This window comes from Lissotriton helveticus, chromosome 1_1 (assembly GCF_964261635.1).
Source record: "Lissotriton helveticus chromosome 1_1, aLisHel1.1, whole genome shotgun sequence".
NCBI lineage: Eukaryota > Metazoa > Chordata > Amphibia > Caudata > Salamandridae > Lissotriton > Lissotriton helveticus.
In genome coordinates, this window is record NC_136057.1 from 583,913,200 (window position 1) to 583,929,298 (window position 16,099).

Genomic DNA, 16,099 nt, shown 5'->3' on the forward strand with positions numbered 1-16,099 from the left:
GACCACCATCCCCAACCGTCTCATGCGGAGTGGCCTCATCTCAGTGACCCTTTACTCCAAGTCTTGATCCAAGCCACCAATGACAACCTAGATGTATTCGACTCTATCTTACCCTCACTACGCAACGCCTCCCTGCACAATCAGCACTCCAGCCCGAACAACTATCTACCCCCAGACGGCCCGACTAGCTGGAGGCCACCACAATCCAACCCCGCTCCAGGTGCCTATAGCACCCATTCCTCCCCCCAAGACCATGACCTCCGCCCCGTCCCCCCTGCACCAACCGCACACTCTCCAGACCCCCCTTCAAACAGTAGCATAAGGGTACAGCATAAATGAGGCTCCCCAACCCCCTGAGGCACAAATCCTCCCCCTCACGCTCCACCCTGCCCACCTCAACAATCCACCAGTGCCGACAACCCGCAATCCACGTCGCCTAGCTCCTTCTCCCTTCCCACATGCAAGCTGAGGCCTCCGATTTCTAGACGTAAATCCTCTCACCCCTTCCCCACGACTACCCAGAGAGTCAACACTGACAATTCCACCTTAGCAACAACAAGCTGCTGCCGTCTACAGACGTCTACAGACGTCTCTCCTCAGAACACCCTCATCCCGTCTACCGCGGAGCTGGCACTACGTCTTGCCCTGCCAGAAAACCAGCTAAGAAAGGCAGTACTAGCCCTCAAAGAAATCACAATGAACCTCTCCTCACTCCGGAGGCCCATGCAATACCCACTCCCGACCCCCACCATTACCATCAAACATGCCACAGAGCTAGCTGAAACCATCCTGACCCATGACAGACATCGTGTTCATCACCAAAACTTAGCTTAACGAGGTCCCCCCTGTTAATCTTGGATATGCTTGTGCCCCTAGGCTTTGCAATCATCAACAAAGACAGAAAAATCCACCACGAGGGGGTATATCAATCACAAGAACACCATCTCCGTGACGGAAACCGAAGCCCTACAATACAACACTCTTGAATGTCTCACCGACTTATCTGATCTGATATCTAACTGCGCACTCGGGGACTCCAGTAACCGAATTCTAGGAGACCTCAACCTTCATTTGAATGAGACAAACACCGTGCTGATCCAAAACATGAAAGAACTCCTCTATAACAACAATCTCATCCAACACTGCTTAGAGGAAACCCACAATAAAGGATCAACCCTTGATGTCATCATTGCACAACAATCGATCGCATCATGCCCATTGACTGGTCTGACCATCACATCATCCTATTCCACATCAATCAAGTGATCTCACGTCTACCACCTAATCAGGAACACTTGGCAAGAAATCTAAATCAGGTTCCCATGGAAGTTCTGGAAGAAAGGATTAGCTCTCTCCTCCCCATCACCTCTGGCCATCTATCCACTACAGAGCTCATCTCTCACTACAACTCCACTATGATCAACATACTGGACCAATTAGCCCCTTTAAAACAAAAAAAGAGCCAGGACCACTCCCTCCAGATCCTGGTTCAACACAGACATAAACAACGAAAGGCAACAACTCAGAGCAGCAGAAAGATTCTGGCAGAACAATCCATCCCCAATCCTCCTGGACCAACTCAAAGCTAAACGCAAGAAATACAAAGTACACATCAGGCAAAAATTTCCTTCTTTCGCAACGCCATTTTAAACACTAAAAACAGACCCAGAGAGTTCTTCACCCTCATCAAGCAAAAAACTTCCAAGCCCCCCACACCCTCAACTCAGGCCTCAAATGCCCTGTGCGAGACCTTCACCAACTTCTTCAACAAAAAAATCTCCAAGATGGAGCTCTCCTTGGTCTTTAACCACAACCTCGTTCATAGGAGCCCGGCCCCAAGAGCGGAGGGCAACACACCCAATCATCCCCCAAATCAGTGGAAATCATTCAAAAACGTTTTGGAAATAGAGATAGTCAAACTAATCTCAACCTCTAAACCCTCCTCACATGCCTTGGAACCGATTCCTGCCCAACTGGCCAAGAAGCTAAAATTCTCCCTAGCACCGCTCTGGACCAGGATTATACTCTGGACCAGGATTATAAACAGCTCCCTGAGCTCTGGGGTCATTCCGGACTGCCTTAAAGTTGGCCAAGTCACTCCTTTACTGAAAAAACCAGGCCTGGACACCAAAGATCTGAACAACTACAGACCCGTTTTCAACCTCCCTTTCCTGGCCAAGACAATGGAAAAATGCATTCTCCTTCAATTGACGCAACACATGGGCAACATCAACCTCCTGGACCTCCACCAATCGGATACAGAAAAGGGCCCATTACAGTGACAGCGATCTTTAATATCATAGATGATATACACAAGTCCCTTGATAAAGACAAATGCTCCTTACTAATCCTCCTAGACTTTTCAGCAGCCTTCGATACGGTTGACCATCAACTACTCATTAAGGTACTCCAAGAAAGGCTAGGGGCTGAAGACGTGGTCTTACGCTGGTTCAGCATTCTCCAGAATTGCTCTCAAAGAATCAAAATCAAAAAATTCTCGTCAGACCTTCATCCTGTCAACAGAGGCGTCTCCCAAGGATCAGTCCTCTCCCCCGCAACTTTTCAACATATACATGGAACCCCTCACCACTATACTCAAAACATCCAACATTCCCTTCCACCTTTATGCGGACGACACCCAGATTTATCTTGAAACCTCCTCCATCGAAGACATCCAGAGACTCAATGATACTCTTCGAGAAGTCCAACACTGTCTCTCTTAAAACCACCTGAAATTGAATAAAGACAAAACGGAAATCGTCCTCATTTCCAACAAAACGGAGAACCCCCAAGTCGCAGAATGGCTAAAAGTAATTGATGCTCTCAACAACAATCTCTCCCTGGCTGACTCCATCAAATCGCTGGGAATCACCCTGGACCCTAAACTAAGCATGGACAAACACATCAAGAACACTGCTAAGAGCTCTTTCCTCAACCTGAAGCTACTCAATAAGGTAAAACCCTTCATCCTGAACAAAGACCTCAAACAAGCAACTCAATCCCTGGTACTTTCCAGATTAGACTATGGGAATGTTACCCTCACAGGCACAGGAAAATCTCACCTAGCTCCCCCCGATCAACTCTTAATGCAGCTTCAAGAATGGTCACCGGAGTAAAAAAATACCATATCTTTCTCGCACTCAGAGAGTTTAAATGGCTACCAGTTGAATTAAGAGCCAGTTTTAGAACTGTCTGCCTCACGCACAAAGCCCTCCACACTGGGAAACCTGCCTACCTGGCCTCCAAACTCACGAAGGCCGGTCAGACAAGGAGCTTCAGGAGCTCCAAAACTACTACTACTACTCATCCCGCCGAAAACCCGTAAACAAAAAACTGCAGCCAGATCCTTCTCTGGAAATGCGCCCAAAAGACGGAACTCCATCCCAGTCCACATAAGGATGATCCCCCTCCATTCTAAAATTAAAAAAGGCAGCTCAAAGACCTCTACCTCAATCGTTCTTTCCCAAATGGATAGATTGAAACCCAAACTCACATGACAACATGCAACCAAGACCTCTACCTCACACCTAGCCCGTATCCTCCCCACCTTCCCCCTGGATCGGAAGGTTGCACGGCTAGAACAACTGTGTTCACTATTACGAGACTATGAAACCTTCCCTCTCTCGTTATACAACACGCATAGCCCTCTTCTGCACCTTGAGGTTTCACTGCTATAATTAGTGTTTTACTTTTTCACAAAGCGCTATATAAAACTCCTTAATAAAATAAATAATACATGCCTTGCTGCCAAGATAACATCAAAGACTACATCACAATTTTTCGAGAGGAAGGTTGCTAACTACCAACTGTTGCCGCTCAATGTCCACTAATGAAGGCGGAGTATTAACACGTTTGGTTGCAGAAACCTTCCTTGCGGCGGCAACAGAATATCTTTCCAAAGGGGCAGCCTGATAAAGGAAGCATGGACATGCTCAACAGCTCGAGATTTCAGACTCTCTGAGCTCAGTACGGAGCCACAAGAATGGCTTGGGCCTGGTTGGTCCGGATCTCCATGAGAATTGTGGGCTGGAGTGGTATGGAAAAGAGTACAGGAGGTCGGAGCTCCACTTGAGACAAATAGCATCTGCGAGCAAGAGCTGCCTTGGAAACTCCCTCAAGCAAATGTGCCAACATTCCATGTTCTCTGCAGTGGTGAACAGATCTAGCCAAAGTTCTTCCTATTGCTGAAAGAGACTTGCACCACCTCAGAATGTAAGCGCCATTTGTGATCTGCTAGACATCTTAGGCTGAATTTGTCCACTCAAGCGTTCAGACATTCCACCAGGGAAATGTCCTGACATTCTAGCTATGTACAGAGACGCAGGGTCTCTTGACAGAGGGTCTAATACCCCATCTGGCCTGTTTACTGCAGTACTAAATGGCGGTGGAGTTTTCTGTGAACACCCACACTAGCCTTCCCTTGATGGAAGGTAGAAAGACTCTCAATCCCAGTCGGCTCGCTCAGAGCTCCAACAGGTTGATGTGGAGTCCGGATTCCGCCAGAGACCAGAGTCCTCTGATCTTCACCTTTCCCAGATGGCTGTCCCAGCCCAGGAGTGACGCATCTGTCACTGCTGTTAGATCTAGTTGGGGAAGGGAGAGGGGTCTGCAGTTGAACCAATCACAGTTCGTTAACCACTACTGCAGATCTTTTGCAGTGCCCTGCGAGATCTGGACCATGCTGGGGAGATTCCCCTAATGCAGATCGCACTGGAATTTCAAGTCCCACTGCAGAGCCAGCAAATGACAGCCGGCGTGTGTCACAAGAAGGAGGACATGAGACCCGGCAAGCCTCAAAGTCAGTATCAACAAAATCCAGGATAGTGGCTGAAACGTCGGTATCATAGCCTAAATATCCTGGACTTGCAGTTTGGAAGGGTGACAGCCCTCCAAAACAGTCCCAATGAAAGGGAGCATTTGTGAAGGGATAAGGTGAGACTTCAGCACGTTGATAGTGAGTGCAGGCGAGTGTGCCATAGTCTGGAGGTGGGGGTCAGCTGCCTGGGGTGAGCCTGCATTTAAAAGCCAGTCATCCAGATAGGGGATGACTGCCACCCCTGATCTCTGCAGATGAGCTACAACCATGTCATAACCTTGATGAACAACCGAGGGGCGCTGGGAAGGCCAAAAGGGAGCATGGTGAACTGAAAGTGCTCGTAACCTACTGTGAACCGCAGGCAACATTTGTGTGCAGGCAGGAAGGAAGGATATGTGGAAGTAGGCGTCCTGCAAGCCAAACACTACCTTCCAGTCTCCCGGGTCCATGGTAGGCAGGACTTTAGCAAGCGTGAGCATTTTGAATATATTTTTGAAGTTGAGATGGCTCAGGTCTATGATAGGATGAAGGCCTCCGTCCTTCTTAGGTACCAGAAAATAGCAGGAATAGCAACCACAGCCTAGTTCTGATGGTGGCACCCTCTCTATGGCTCCCTTGGCAAAGAGAATCGCCAATTCCTGGTGGAGCAAGGAGATATGGTCCTCCATCAACCTGTTGTAGGTAGCATAGATGGAGGGGTAGAAACTAAGGGTGGGAGTGACCCTTTTGGACAATCTGGAGAACCCAGCGGCCAGATGTTATGTTCCGCCAGTGGTGCAGGTAATGGCGTATCCTACCTTCGACTGGGTGCCCACGATGTGTGGCTTGGAAGCTGCAGCTGCCAAGGGAGGGCTGGACTGGCCCGACCTCTGGCTACCTGACCTTCGAGGCCTGTGGGTGCTGCGTTCTCGGCCACAGAGGGGCTGGGAAGATTGCATACTGTGGTTCCATGGAGGGGTAGTGACACGGCTCGAAGCCCCTTCCATAGCAACAAAGGGATCGAAAGCCATGGAAAGGCCCAAGGACCAGGCCATAGTTCTGCTGTCCTTGAAGCGCTCTGAGTCCACCTTGTCTCCGAAGACAAGGTGGCATGTCCATGAGCTTGGCCTGGACATCCCCGGAAAATCCAGTGGTTCTCAGCCAGGTGTGGCACCTAAGGGCCACTGATGATGAAATGGCTCTGGATAGTGATTTGGACGTATCCAGTCCACAGCGAATGGCGAACTTAGCTGTGTCCCTCCCATCAGCAGTTGCTTGGGAGAGTAAGGCTTGAGCCTCCTCCGAGACCAAAAGCAGCACCTGTGCAACGAAGTCCCAGAGTGAGTGAAAGTATCGTCCCAAAAGGAACGTGGTGTTTACCGACCTCAGTGCCAGGCTGGAAGAAGAAAAACCCTTTTTGCTTAAGGTATGCAGCCTCTTGGATTCCCTGTTCGGTGGAGGGGTAGGGAATGGAGCAGGATTTACTTTGGACGTGGAGGCTTGGACCACCAATGTCTCCGGTGTGGGGTTTTGAGTGAGGAAGTTGGGGTCCCCTGGGGTGGACCAATGACGGCGTGCTACTGTCCTATTCATAGGAGCCACTGTGCAGGGCTTGGACCAGGCCTGAGAAAGACGTCCATGAGGGCTTCGTTAAGAGCGAGAAGCAGTTTGGATGGGGTAACTCTGGGTTTAAGCACCTCCGTCAAGACATTAATCTTGATGGTAGTGTAAGGTCCAGGACCTCCTCAACACTATTGATAATGAGGCCCCCTCCTCTGTAGCCACGGTAGGAAAAGAGACCAAGCCAGTATCTGAAGAAATGTCAAGTCCATTGGCATCTGGCAAATCCTCACCCAAGCTGTCCTCAGTGGGGTCTAGAGGCTGGTACTCGCCAGGGTCCAATGGTCCACCCAGTCTTACCCTAAGTTCTAGCCCATAGGAATAGGGCTCACGCTCCAGCCTGGAGGGTACGGCTCCAGTAGTGCCGGAGTCGGTGGTCAGATGATGCCCATCGGCTCCATGTTGGAGTCGGGGATAAGAATTGGCGCTGGCAACAGACTGGCACCAGGAAACGTCGAGATGACTCGACCGGCATCAATTTGGATCCATCCATAGGTCCAAGGGAACCCACTGGTGCCTCAGGCAAACCCATTGGCAGAAAACGACACTGTGGGGCCCAAAGGCGTGCCAGGGGGAACAGATCGCCTAAATATGAGAGGCATGGCCTGCATACTCCTGCCATCTAGTGCTCGGTCCGGATGTTTGCAAGTTGCTTTTCTTCGAAGAAGTCTTTTCTAGTCACAAGGTAAGGTGACTCCTCCTTTCTGTGGCATTGCCCATGGGCATCGACTCCATTGTTAGATTGTTTTCCCGCAAGTGGGCGAGAATGGAGTAAGTAAGTGAAGTATAGAGATGCCCATGCGTATGTAATGTAAATAAAGAGGACTGCAACAACTACAGGTGTCCGGTGAGGTGGGAGGGCACATGTGAATCTACAGCTCTACATGCCAAGAACAGATGCTTACAGGTTAATTAACATTATCCGTTAAGAGGCATGTGTGCTGTAGATTCACATGCTTTGAATGGACTATATAGCAGTATCCTCCCAAAGCAGTGGCTAACTGGAACGTATTGCAGTTGTTTGAAAAAGTGTTTTTAGCACTGCTTGTTCGCATTAGCTTGTTCACGTGCTAACACAGCCACACAATGTTTAGTAAAATTGTGTGGTGTAGACCATGTTGCTGCTTTTCATATATTAGCTATGGGAATGTCACTTAAACAGGAAATAGATGCTCCTATGTTTTGAGTGGAATGTGCTCTAGGAGGTATAAAGTTATTTTAGCTTTAACATATCAAGTTTGAATACATTTACAATCCATTTAGAAATACTAGATTTAGAAATATGATTGCCTTTGTGAGGTGGAGCAAATCCCACTAAAAGTTGCTTTGTTTTATGAAAAAAAATTCTCCTCTCAATATAGCATAATAGTACTCTTTTTACATCAAGAGTGTGAAGACCCCTATCTGCCACTGAATCAGGTTGAGGAAAGAACACAGGTAGCTCAACTGGTTGCTTAATATGAAAAACAGAAACTACTTTTGGAAGGAATTTTGCATTTGTATGAAGAACTACTCTATCTTTATGAAGTTGAAAGAAGGTTTCTTTTAAGTTTAATGCCTGTAGCTCAACAACTCTCCTTAATGAAGTGACAGCAATTAGAAAATCAACTTTCCATGAAAGAAATGATAATGAGCAATTGTGTAATGGCTCAAAAGGTGGACCCATGAGCCTTGTGAGAACGATGTTAAGGTCCCAAACTGGTGCAGGTGGTATCCTGGGTGGTATTATTTTTTTAAGTCCTTCCATAAAGGCTTTAATTACTGGGACCTTAAACAAGGAGAAGTATTGTCTGTTTTGCAAATATGTGGCTGCTGCTGCAAGGTGCAACTGAATGGATGTATAGGCTAAGCCAGCTCACTGTAGTTGCAAAATGTAACAAATAATATTTTTTATAGATGCATCTAGCGGATTAATAATGTTGCTGTTACAATATACAACACATCTCTTCCAATTTGCCGCATAACATGACCTGGTGGTAGGTTTTCTTGCTTCTTTAAGAATTTTCATACAATCTAGTGGTAAATTCAAGTAGCCAAACTATGACTTCAGGCGCCAGATCGCTAGGGTAAGCTCCTTGGGGTTTGGGTGTCTAATTTGTCCATGTTTCTGAGTGAGAAGGCCGGAGTTGAGGTGCAGCTTTTGAAGTGGAATCACTGATAGTTCTAACTGTGTGGTGAACCATGGTTGATGAGCGCATGTGCGAGCCACTAAAATCCGTTTGAGTGATGGTTGCCGAACCAGAAACGAAAGGAGAGGGAGAGGCAGAAAAGCATAAGCAAATATCGCTGACCAGTTCGTAGGGCATGGCCTTTGAATAGAGGGTGTGGGGGTACCTGGAGGCGAAGACTGGGCATTTTGAGTTGCCTGTTGTGGCGAACAGATCTATTTGTGGATATTATGGAAGAAGAACCTGGGTATGAAGCATTCTTTCGTGTATTTGTTGCCGCATCCTGTGGAGGAGGCTGGCAATTTAATTGTTCAACCCTGGGAGGTGCTCTTCTAGAACATGACTTCTGTGACGGATTGCCCTACGCCAAATGATCTGAGAGAGACGTGACAGTTGTAGAGAACGTGTCCCTCCCCTGTTTTTGTACATAGTACATGGCTAACACAAGGAGATGATGGACAGAGTGCTGAAACTTATCAGACACTCGCCCCCAGTCACAGATCTGGGCTGAATCCATCATCGTTCTTTAGCTCACTTCGCCACCCCAGTTCAGACACAGTTGTATGGAAATCAGCCTTGACCCTGTGCCTCATGGGAACAGTCCAGCCCGAACTGGCAAGCCATGTCTTTCCTGTACCAGAAACAAGCATCCTGGTACCGGAAACAAGCATCCTGGTACCGGTTTCGGGCTAACAGCCCTCATCAGCCAGGCTAGCTTGAATCCAATGGCAAAGTGAGCAAGGGACCCACGTCTGGGCATACCCTGCCAACAAAGCAAACACAAGGAGATGATGTACGGAGTGCTGAAACTTTTCAGACACTCACCCCCAGTCACAGGTGTTGATATACGAGCACATAAAGGGTCTTTAAAAATATCACCGGCATGCCTCCTCATGCATTTTAACATAGGCAAACTTTGAGTTGTTCTATGTGTGGAACCTAGAAGCTTGAACAAAAAGTAAACTTCTAAAAACTCTTTCTATAAAGTAACCCCATGGTAAATTGCTGTCCTGAAAATCAACTCCTGATATGCTATGTTGTCATCAGGAGGTGATGGTTTTGCAGGATATAAATCAGGGTCATTATCCATTGGTGGATCGATATTATAGTCATCCCATGGGTCTTTTGGTATTGGACTATTGTCATTATACTCATCCCCTATATCAGGCTGTGTGTGGAGAAACTGAGGTGTTATGTGTAAAGGGTCTGAACTTGACAATGGTAGTCGTGGTGAAGATGGTGGAGCGGATTGAGGATTAGGGTAGATAGGACTTGTAGCTATGTCCTCCTTCTTTTTGGAGTAATTTTGTAGGTAGTGTCCTCTGAAATAATCTTTCTTTTACAAAGTGTCACACCTTTAGCCAATATATGTCCAGTGTCTGGATTCATATAGATTTTCTTTTGCTTAGGTTCCAGTTTCTCCTTCATTAATTCCAGGATAGGTTCCGGAGGCTTTTGAAGAGTATCCGTTAATTTTGGTGCCAAAGGTTTCAGAGCCAAACCGGATTTGTCCTTTTTGTCTTTTGGAGGCAAACGTTTCGGTTCCAAAGATGTCTTTTGTCAACTCGATCCCGAGCTGAAGGCTTGACTGACTGTTTTGGTGCCGAGCCCGAGGGCAGGACGTTGAAAGCAGTGTCTCGGTGTCGACCATGGTCAGAAGGCAGTGGTGGTGCAGAAGACCTTTGTTTAATTGAAGTGAGTTTGAGGAGCGAAGGGGCTTTGTTACTCATGGCATCCTATCCTGGTGAAACGTCCTCAGACTCTAACTCGATTTCCAACTCGGAGTCCGATTCGTGGATAGAGAAGGCCTCCTCCTCTTCTGCCGTGGACGCCTTCATCTATTCGTGTTCAGTGTCTTCCCCGAAGATATCCGGAGTGTATTCAATGTTTTGTGGCTGCATGTCCCTTCGTCGAGCCATTCAATCCCGCAACGTCATTTTCGATCAGAACGATTGACAAGCTTTGCAATCCTCTTCTTTTTGCGCAGTGAGAGGCACAACTTGCAGACTTTATGCAGGCCGGTGTGCGGGTATTTGGAGTGGCACCGAGGATAGAATTGAAAACGGAGCCTGTTCCAACGGCAGAAAACTGACTAGTATGGACGGAGTCGCAGTCAACCGGCTAGGCTAGACCCAAAGGCCACCCATGATCGAAGATGGAGTTTTCCAATCTATTCGATACACGGCTAACAGTGAAATGTGTACGGGAACAATACCGAAGAGTGTATAGTGGATTGTGCACCGAGGGGAACCGGAAGGACAGTTTCAAACTGGAGCGCCGCAATTCCTGTCCTAACCTGATGGCGGCAAGAAAACAATCTGACAATGGAGTCGATGCCCATGCGAAATATCACCGAAAGGAGCAGTCACCTTACCTCGTGACTAGAAAAGACTTCTTCGAAGAAAAACAACTTACAAACAACCGGACCCAACACTAGATGGCAGGAGTATGCAAATCATGTGTATCTACAGCATACATGCTTCAAACATAATATTTTCATTCTCCAAGATTTCTCTCATGGTAACATCAAGTCAATGGAGTTCTTGTGCGGACCAGTAACACCTATCAAGGTTTCTCGGCAAAAGAAGGAAGAAATCCTACTGGTAAGCCCTAAAGAACTAGATTTTTTTTTTTTTTTTAAACAATTTTCATAATTTCTCTGTAGCATCTGGTCCCCCTCAATTGCATTGGACTGAAGCACTTTATTTCATATACCATTTTTGGTGCCATTTTTTATCTTTTTTTCATTACTAATGATTTTTTTCTTCCTTTCAAGTACTCTTTTTTCTTCTTGGCCTCTTCTTGCTTGTGTCCTCATTTCTGTTTTTCCCCTCTTCTTTCCAGCTTCTCCTGGAAGTAGAGGGCATGAAAGATCTCTAAAGGCAGAGCAGCAGCATATTGTGAGCGCAGCCCTCTTCCCCATTTACCTAGCACGCATAGACACAGACACACTGTTCAAAGACCTAATACAGACAGACTTCCAGCTTACATACAGCTCCAGGTGCACAATGCCTTAGAGACACAACCCTTGTACAGACGCCAACCCTGCACAGATACACCTACTGATCATCCCCAAAAAGGATTCAAACATACTGCACAGAAACCCACCCTACATGGATACACCTGCCGATTCACTCTGAAACATGCATTTAGGCAGACATACACACTCCTGCAGACACGCATCTTGGATCGTACACAAACTGACTGATAGAGACACACACACAACTCTCTCCAGACACACACAATTAGTCCTCAGAGAAACAAACCTTCAAATGACGTTGAAGGTGCGTTGTTGAAAAGCAGGGATCATTGAAGGGTGAACAACCTGATAGTCAGTTGCGAAGAAAGAAAGTACTGAAATAGTACAAGGGCAGAGGGAGGACTGAATAACAGGTGCCCACTTGCTGAAATAAATTCAGTATCAGTATGATCGTACCCACCCATTGCTTCTTTATGCAGCATTCAAATCAAGACTTCTCCATATCTTACTCCTATTCCTATTCTCCACCACAACTTCACCACCATAAGTATTTCCCCATCACTTTTACCCTAGTCAGCACAGGAGGGGACCATGTGCAGTGCTGTACTGTACAGAAGCTTTTTGATTGCTGGAGAGGCCCACTGCCTGGTCTTGTCAGTAGCTACGATGCCAGGGAAGAACATAAGAGGTTATTAGCATTCCACCAACTGTGCTTGACTGAAAAAGATGCTTATTTGCATCAGGTTTCAGAACATATAGCTGAACTATTCCAAATGACCTCTTAAAGAATACTTAGTACTGAAATGGACAGTTTGATACAATACCGGCATTTAGTCATGCTCTGAGGGAAGACTTTCTATGGAAACAGAGCCTAGAACAGCTCGAAGTTTTTAATTTCTGACATAGGAGCAGCAACATTTGCTGACAAGCCAGTGGTGACGTAAGCAACTAGCTAAAATCACACGCAGTTGAATTGCCCTTTTTCTAAGGTTGTGCAGTAGGATTTCTGGAGCACTTCGGTTCACAAAGGCTGAGATTTGTGAATGGGATCCTGTGAGTCACTAGTTTAAAAGCTTTTTTCCTTGCAGCATGGAAAGTTGAACAAAGGGCACAGTTAAAAAGGACCAAGGTGATAATAAATGTACAGAAGTGACCCGAGGGGGCAGTGGTGACAACTCCCTTCGCTCCCCACTTTTAGGCCTCTTACCAGAGAGTGCCAGAATTTTACTTTAGGAAGTCTCATTAACCTCCCATTCATACAACTTCTCCAGAGCAAAGACTAGTGTGTCAAGTCAGCCTCCAGAAAACTGTTAGAATGGGCTGCAAATTCTACATTTACTTTGTAGCCCTACAGCTAATAATAGATGAGTGCATGCCATGAAAACACAACCCGTCCCCATGTCATTTTTGCAGGAAGAAATGTTTTACTTGGCAGTGTTTCCGGGGTGTCTAGACCCAATCACAGAGTATATTGAGATTAAGGGCTAGTTGCCAATCATAGACATTTATACATTTTCCACAGTGATTGGATCTCTTTCTACCATCGGATCACAGCACTATGGTGCCACAACTCAATTCTGTTAACTTCAATTTAAAGTCTAGTTGTCCATCGGACTAAATAAACATTAAGTATGCTAATCGCTGATGGAAAATCTACAGGTCTCAGGAGTCATAAATTTCACACACCGGCTACTATTGTTTCATCAACTACCATACCACATTGAATTTCCAAGGTCTTGGTGTTTACAAGACTTCAATATTGTTAAACAGTATATGCTGGAGGGTCAAGGAAAGAGTGCTTGATGCTACAGAGACAGCAAAACCAACCTGCTAGACACCATCTCAATCAAGAGAAAATTAAAATAAATGAATACAAATATTTAATATTTGAAGTTTCTCATGATGCAGAATGAGTATGGTCACCATGGTATCCCAGGCACATCATAACAATATCACTTTCTGTGGCACATAATCATATTCTGGTACATGCATAATATGGATACATGTAATTTCATCTTTCAATGTAAAAAAAAAACCAGAACTTCCAACTACACTAGCGAGAACCACAGAATATCCACATTGAAGGTACATTTTTATTAAATAGATAGATGTTAAAATGGACACAGATGATAAAAAAAGATTCTCCTTACCTTTAACAAATTCTCACAAAGATCATTGAAACTTTTGTTAAGTGTTTGATTTGTGAGGTAGACGTTATTCAATCTCATTACTCTTACTGATGTGAACATCTGAAATAAGTAAAATAAAAACCTTAAAAGAAACATGCCAACAAACAATTTTGCACGCTTATGCACAGAATTTTTTTTTTTAAATAAAATAATCCTAACTCAATAAACAACCGCTAGTTCACTTTTTAGATCACCTTTTAGTGAAATTTGAAAAATACTTTATAACGGGTGTTTGTCCAGGTTCCGTGCAAAGCAATTACACTTTTGGTGATGTAGTGTGCCTTCTAACTACAGCGATATGAAGGGGCACAGATAACCAGAAAGTGCCAGTGTCCTGAACTAAAGCACTTTAATAGTAGGATTTCACTCAATTAAAGAAACAGATCACTTTCTGTTGGCTTAAGTCACCATAAATGGTATCACCATATCACTTGAAAACATATGCAGGATTGACAACATCAGGTGTTAGAAGCAGTAACAGCAACAAAGGGTTCCAAGAAAAGCAGGGAACTGAACATCCTAGTGGATATATACAATTGGCATCTATAATATGACTGTAAAACAACTCCATTGGCCTCTTCCTAATTACAATAATTACTTCTCTAGAGAGGAGCCTACACACTGAAGCAGGCATCCCACTAATCACCTTTTATTTGAATACTATTCTCTCCTTACTGAACATCTCGTAAAAATAAACGCCCCACACGCATCAATCCTCTTCCCAAATGTTGTCAGATGCTATATGTGAGGCATGTACCCAGGCCTACAGTGAGCAACAGCCTGGATTTTGAATGTATAGGCTAGGAAGACTGCCTGAAGTCATTCATGATGGGCATGTGAATGGAAAGTAGCTTTACTAATGTTCACAAAGACAAATCCTCCTTTTTTCCCCTAAGTAGCAGAGTTTCTCTTAAGGGATCAAACTATCCCTTCTTTACCAAGCTACATGTGTACTAGAAGGCCTTGATCTGACAATGGTGCTCCTAGATGTCAGCAGGAGCATAGAAGAAGCTGGAAACGTACGAATGAGTATTAAATACCTGAAGAATTCTGAGTCATAACTTCAGGGCCTGGGGCTTTCAAGTCTTTTAGATACCATCTTTGAAGGTTATGCACTGAAAGCTTTTTATCACGGGTAAAGGATTTTTGACATTTGATTTTTAAGAATGTTCTATAGGAGGCTAAGATCAGACATGTGCATGTTCATTGAAGGTAAACATGAATTTCTTCTCTAAGCTTCCCCCCTTGAGGCAAAAAACACGCTGTAGAGCATCAACAAGTTCAGAGTTTTTTGCAGATCCGACTCATAATAGCAAGGTATAGCATTACTGAATCTACAGAATATGCTCCAGACTGGTTGGCATTGAGAAGGAAGAGTCTTTTTTCTTGCTGTACGAAAACCATCTATAGCAAACCAATGAGTCCTGTGTCTCCTGTGAGAGAACAGTTAGTACATCGAGTATGTCACATTTCCTAGGCAATATAGCCTCACGTCATCATCCTCAACACTGACTCAGAGTCAATCAAAAGAGGATCAAACCATTCATTTTGAAGAGGTCCATGCATGTGAATGGAGGCAGTGAATTTTGTGATATTTTCAGCAATATCTAAAAAAAACCTCTTCTTATTCCTGAGTAATTTAGAACAGCAAGGCGCTCGATGGATAAAATATATGCATATCTCCATCCTCACCAGACAGCACAAAAATGATCTGAGGTCTGCATTAGTGGGACGGAATTATTTTGCAGTTCACATATCTTAGCTAAATTCTGCTACGCATATTCTTACCAAACACCAGGCTATACTGGTTATCCCTTCTTTAGAATCAAGGATTGAGGAGATACATGTATTTGATAAACATGCTTAGTCCCAGCGATAATAATGTGCTCTGGTCAGCTGCCAAAGGTGAAGATTTAATGAGGAGAAACATAAGAAGTAGTGTCTACAGATCTTTCTATCACACTGAATACAATTGATCTAGAATGGTGCAGAGGTTTAGGGTATTATGGAATCTATTGAGAAGTCAGTGTAGCCTCTTGACAGGTACATGCTTAGTCAGAGTTAGAAAGCTTAGGAAAGAGAGTGAGAAATGTTTTGCAGTTCACTGACAGACTACAATCCAAGTCTGGAGATGTACAAGAATGGAAACTTGTGGAAGAAACATTGCTTCTCCCCAAGATGTGACTAGAAAGCTGAAGGAATTATCTGCCAAACTTTGCATAAACCCTGACATAAAAATCACCACACTACTGGTTCATAACCCATGTGCCAAAATGACGGATAACATGTAAAAAAACAGATTATAATGAAAAATAATTTAATTATTTTACTGCTGCAATAGGAAATT

General features: G+C 45.0%; 1 protein-coding gene across 8 annotated transcripts in view; it reads right to left on the reverse strand.

The window, feature by feature from the left end:
• C2CD5 (C2 calcium dependent domain containing 5) overlaps nt 1-16,099 on the reverse strand; it is a 1,003,795-nt gene that overhangs the window by 279,061 nt on the left and 708,635 nt on the right. For all 8 annotated transcript variants that reach the window (XM_078674090.1, XM_078674088.1, XM_078674089.1 and 5 more), the window contains one exon: nt 13,714-13,812. In XM_078674090.1, the coding sequence (XP_078530216.1) occupies nt 13,714-13,812 (99 nt within the window). The remainder of the gene's footprint in view (nt 1-13,713; nt 13,813-16,099) is intronic.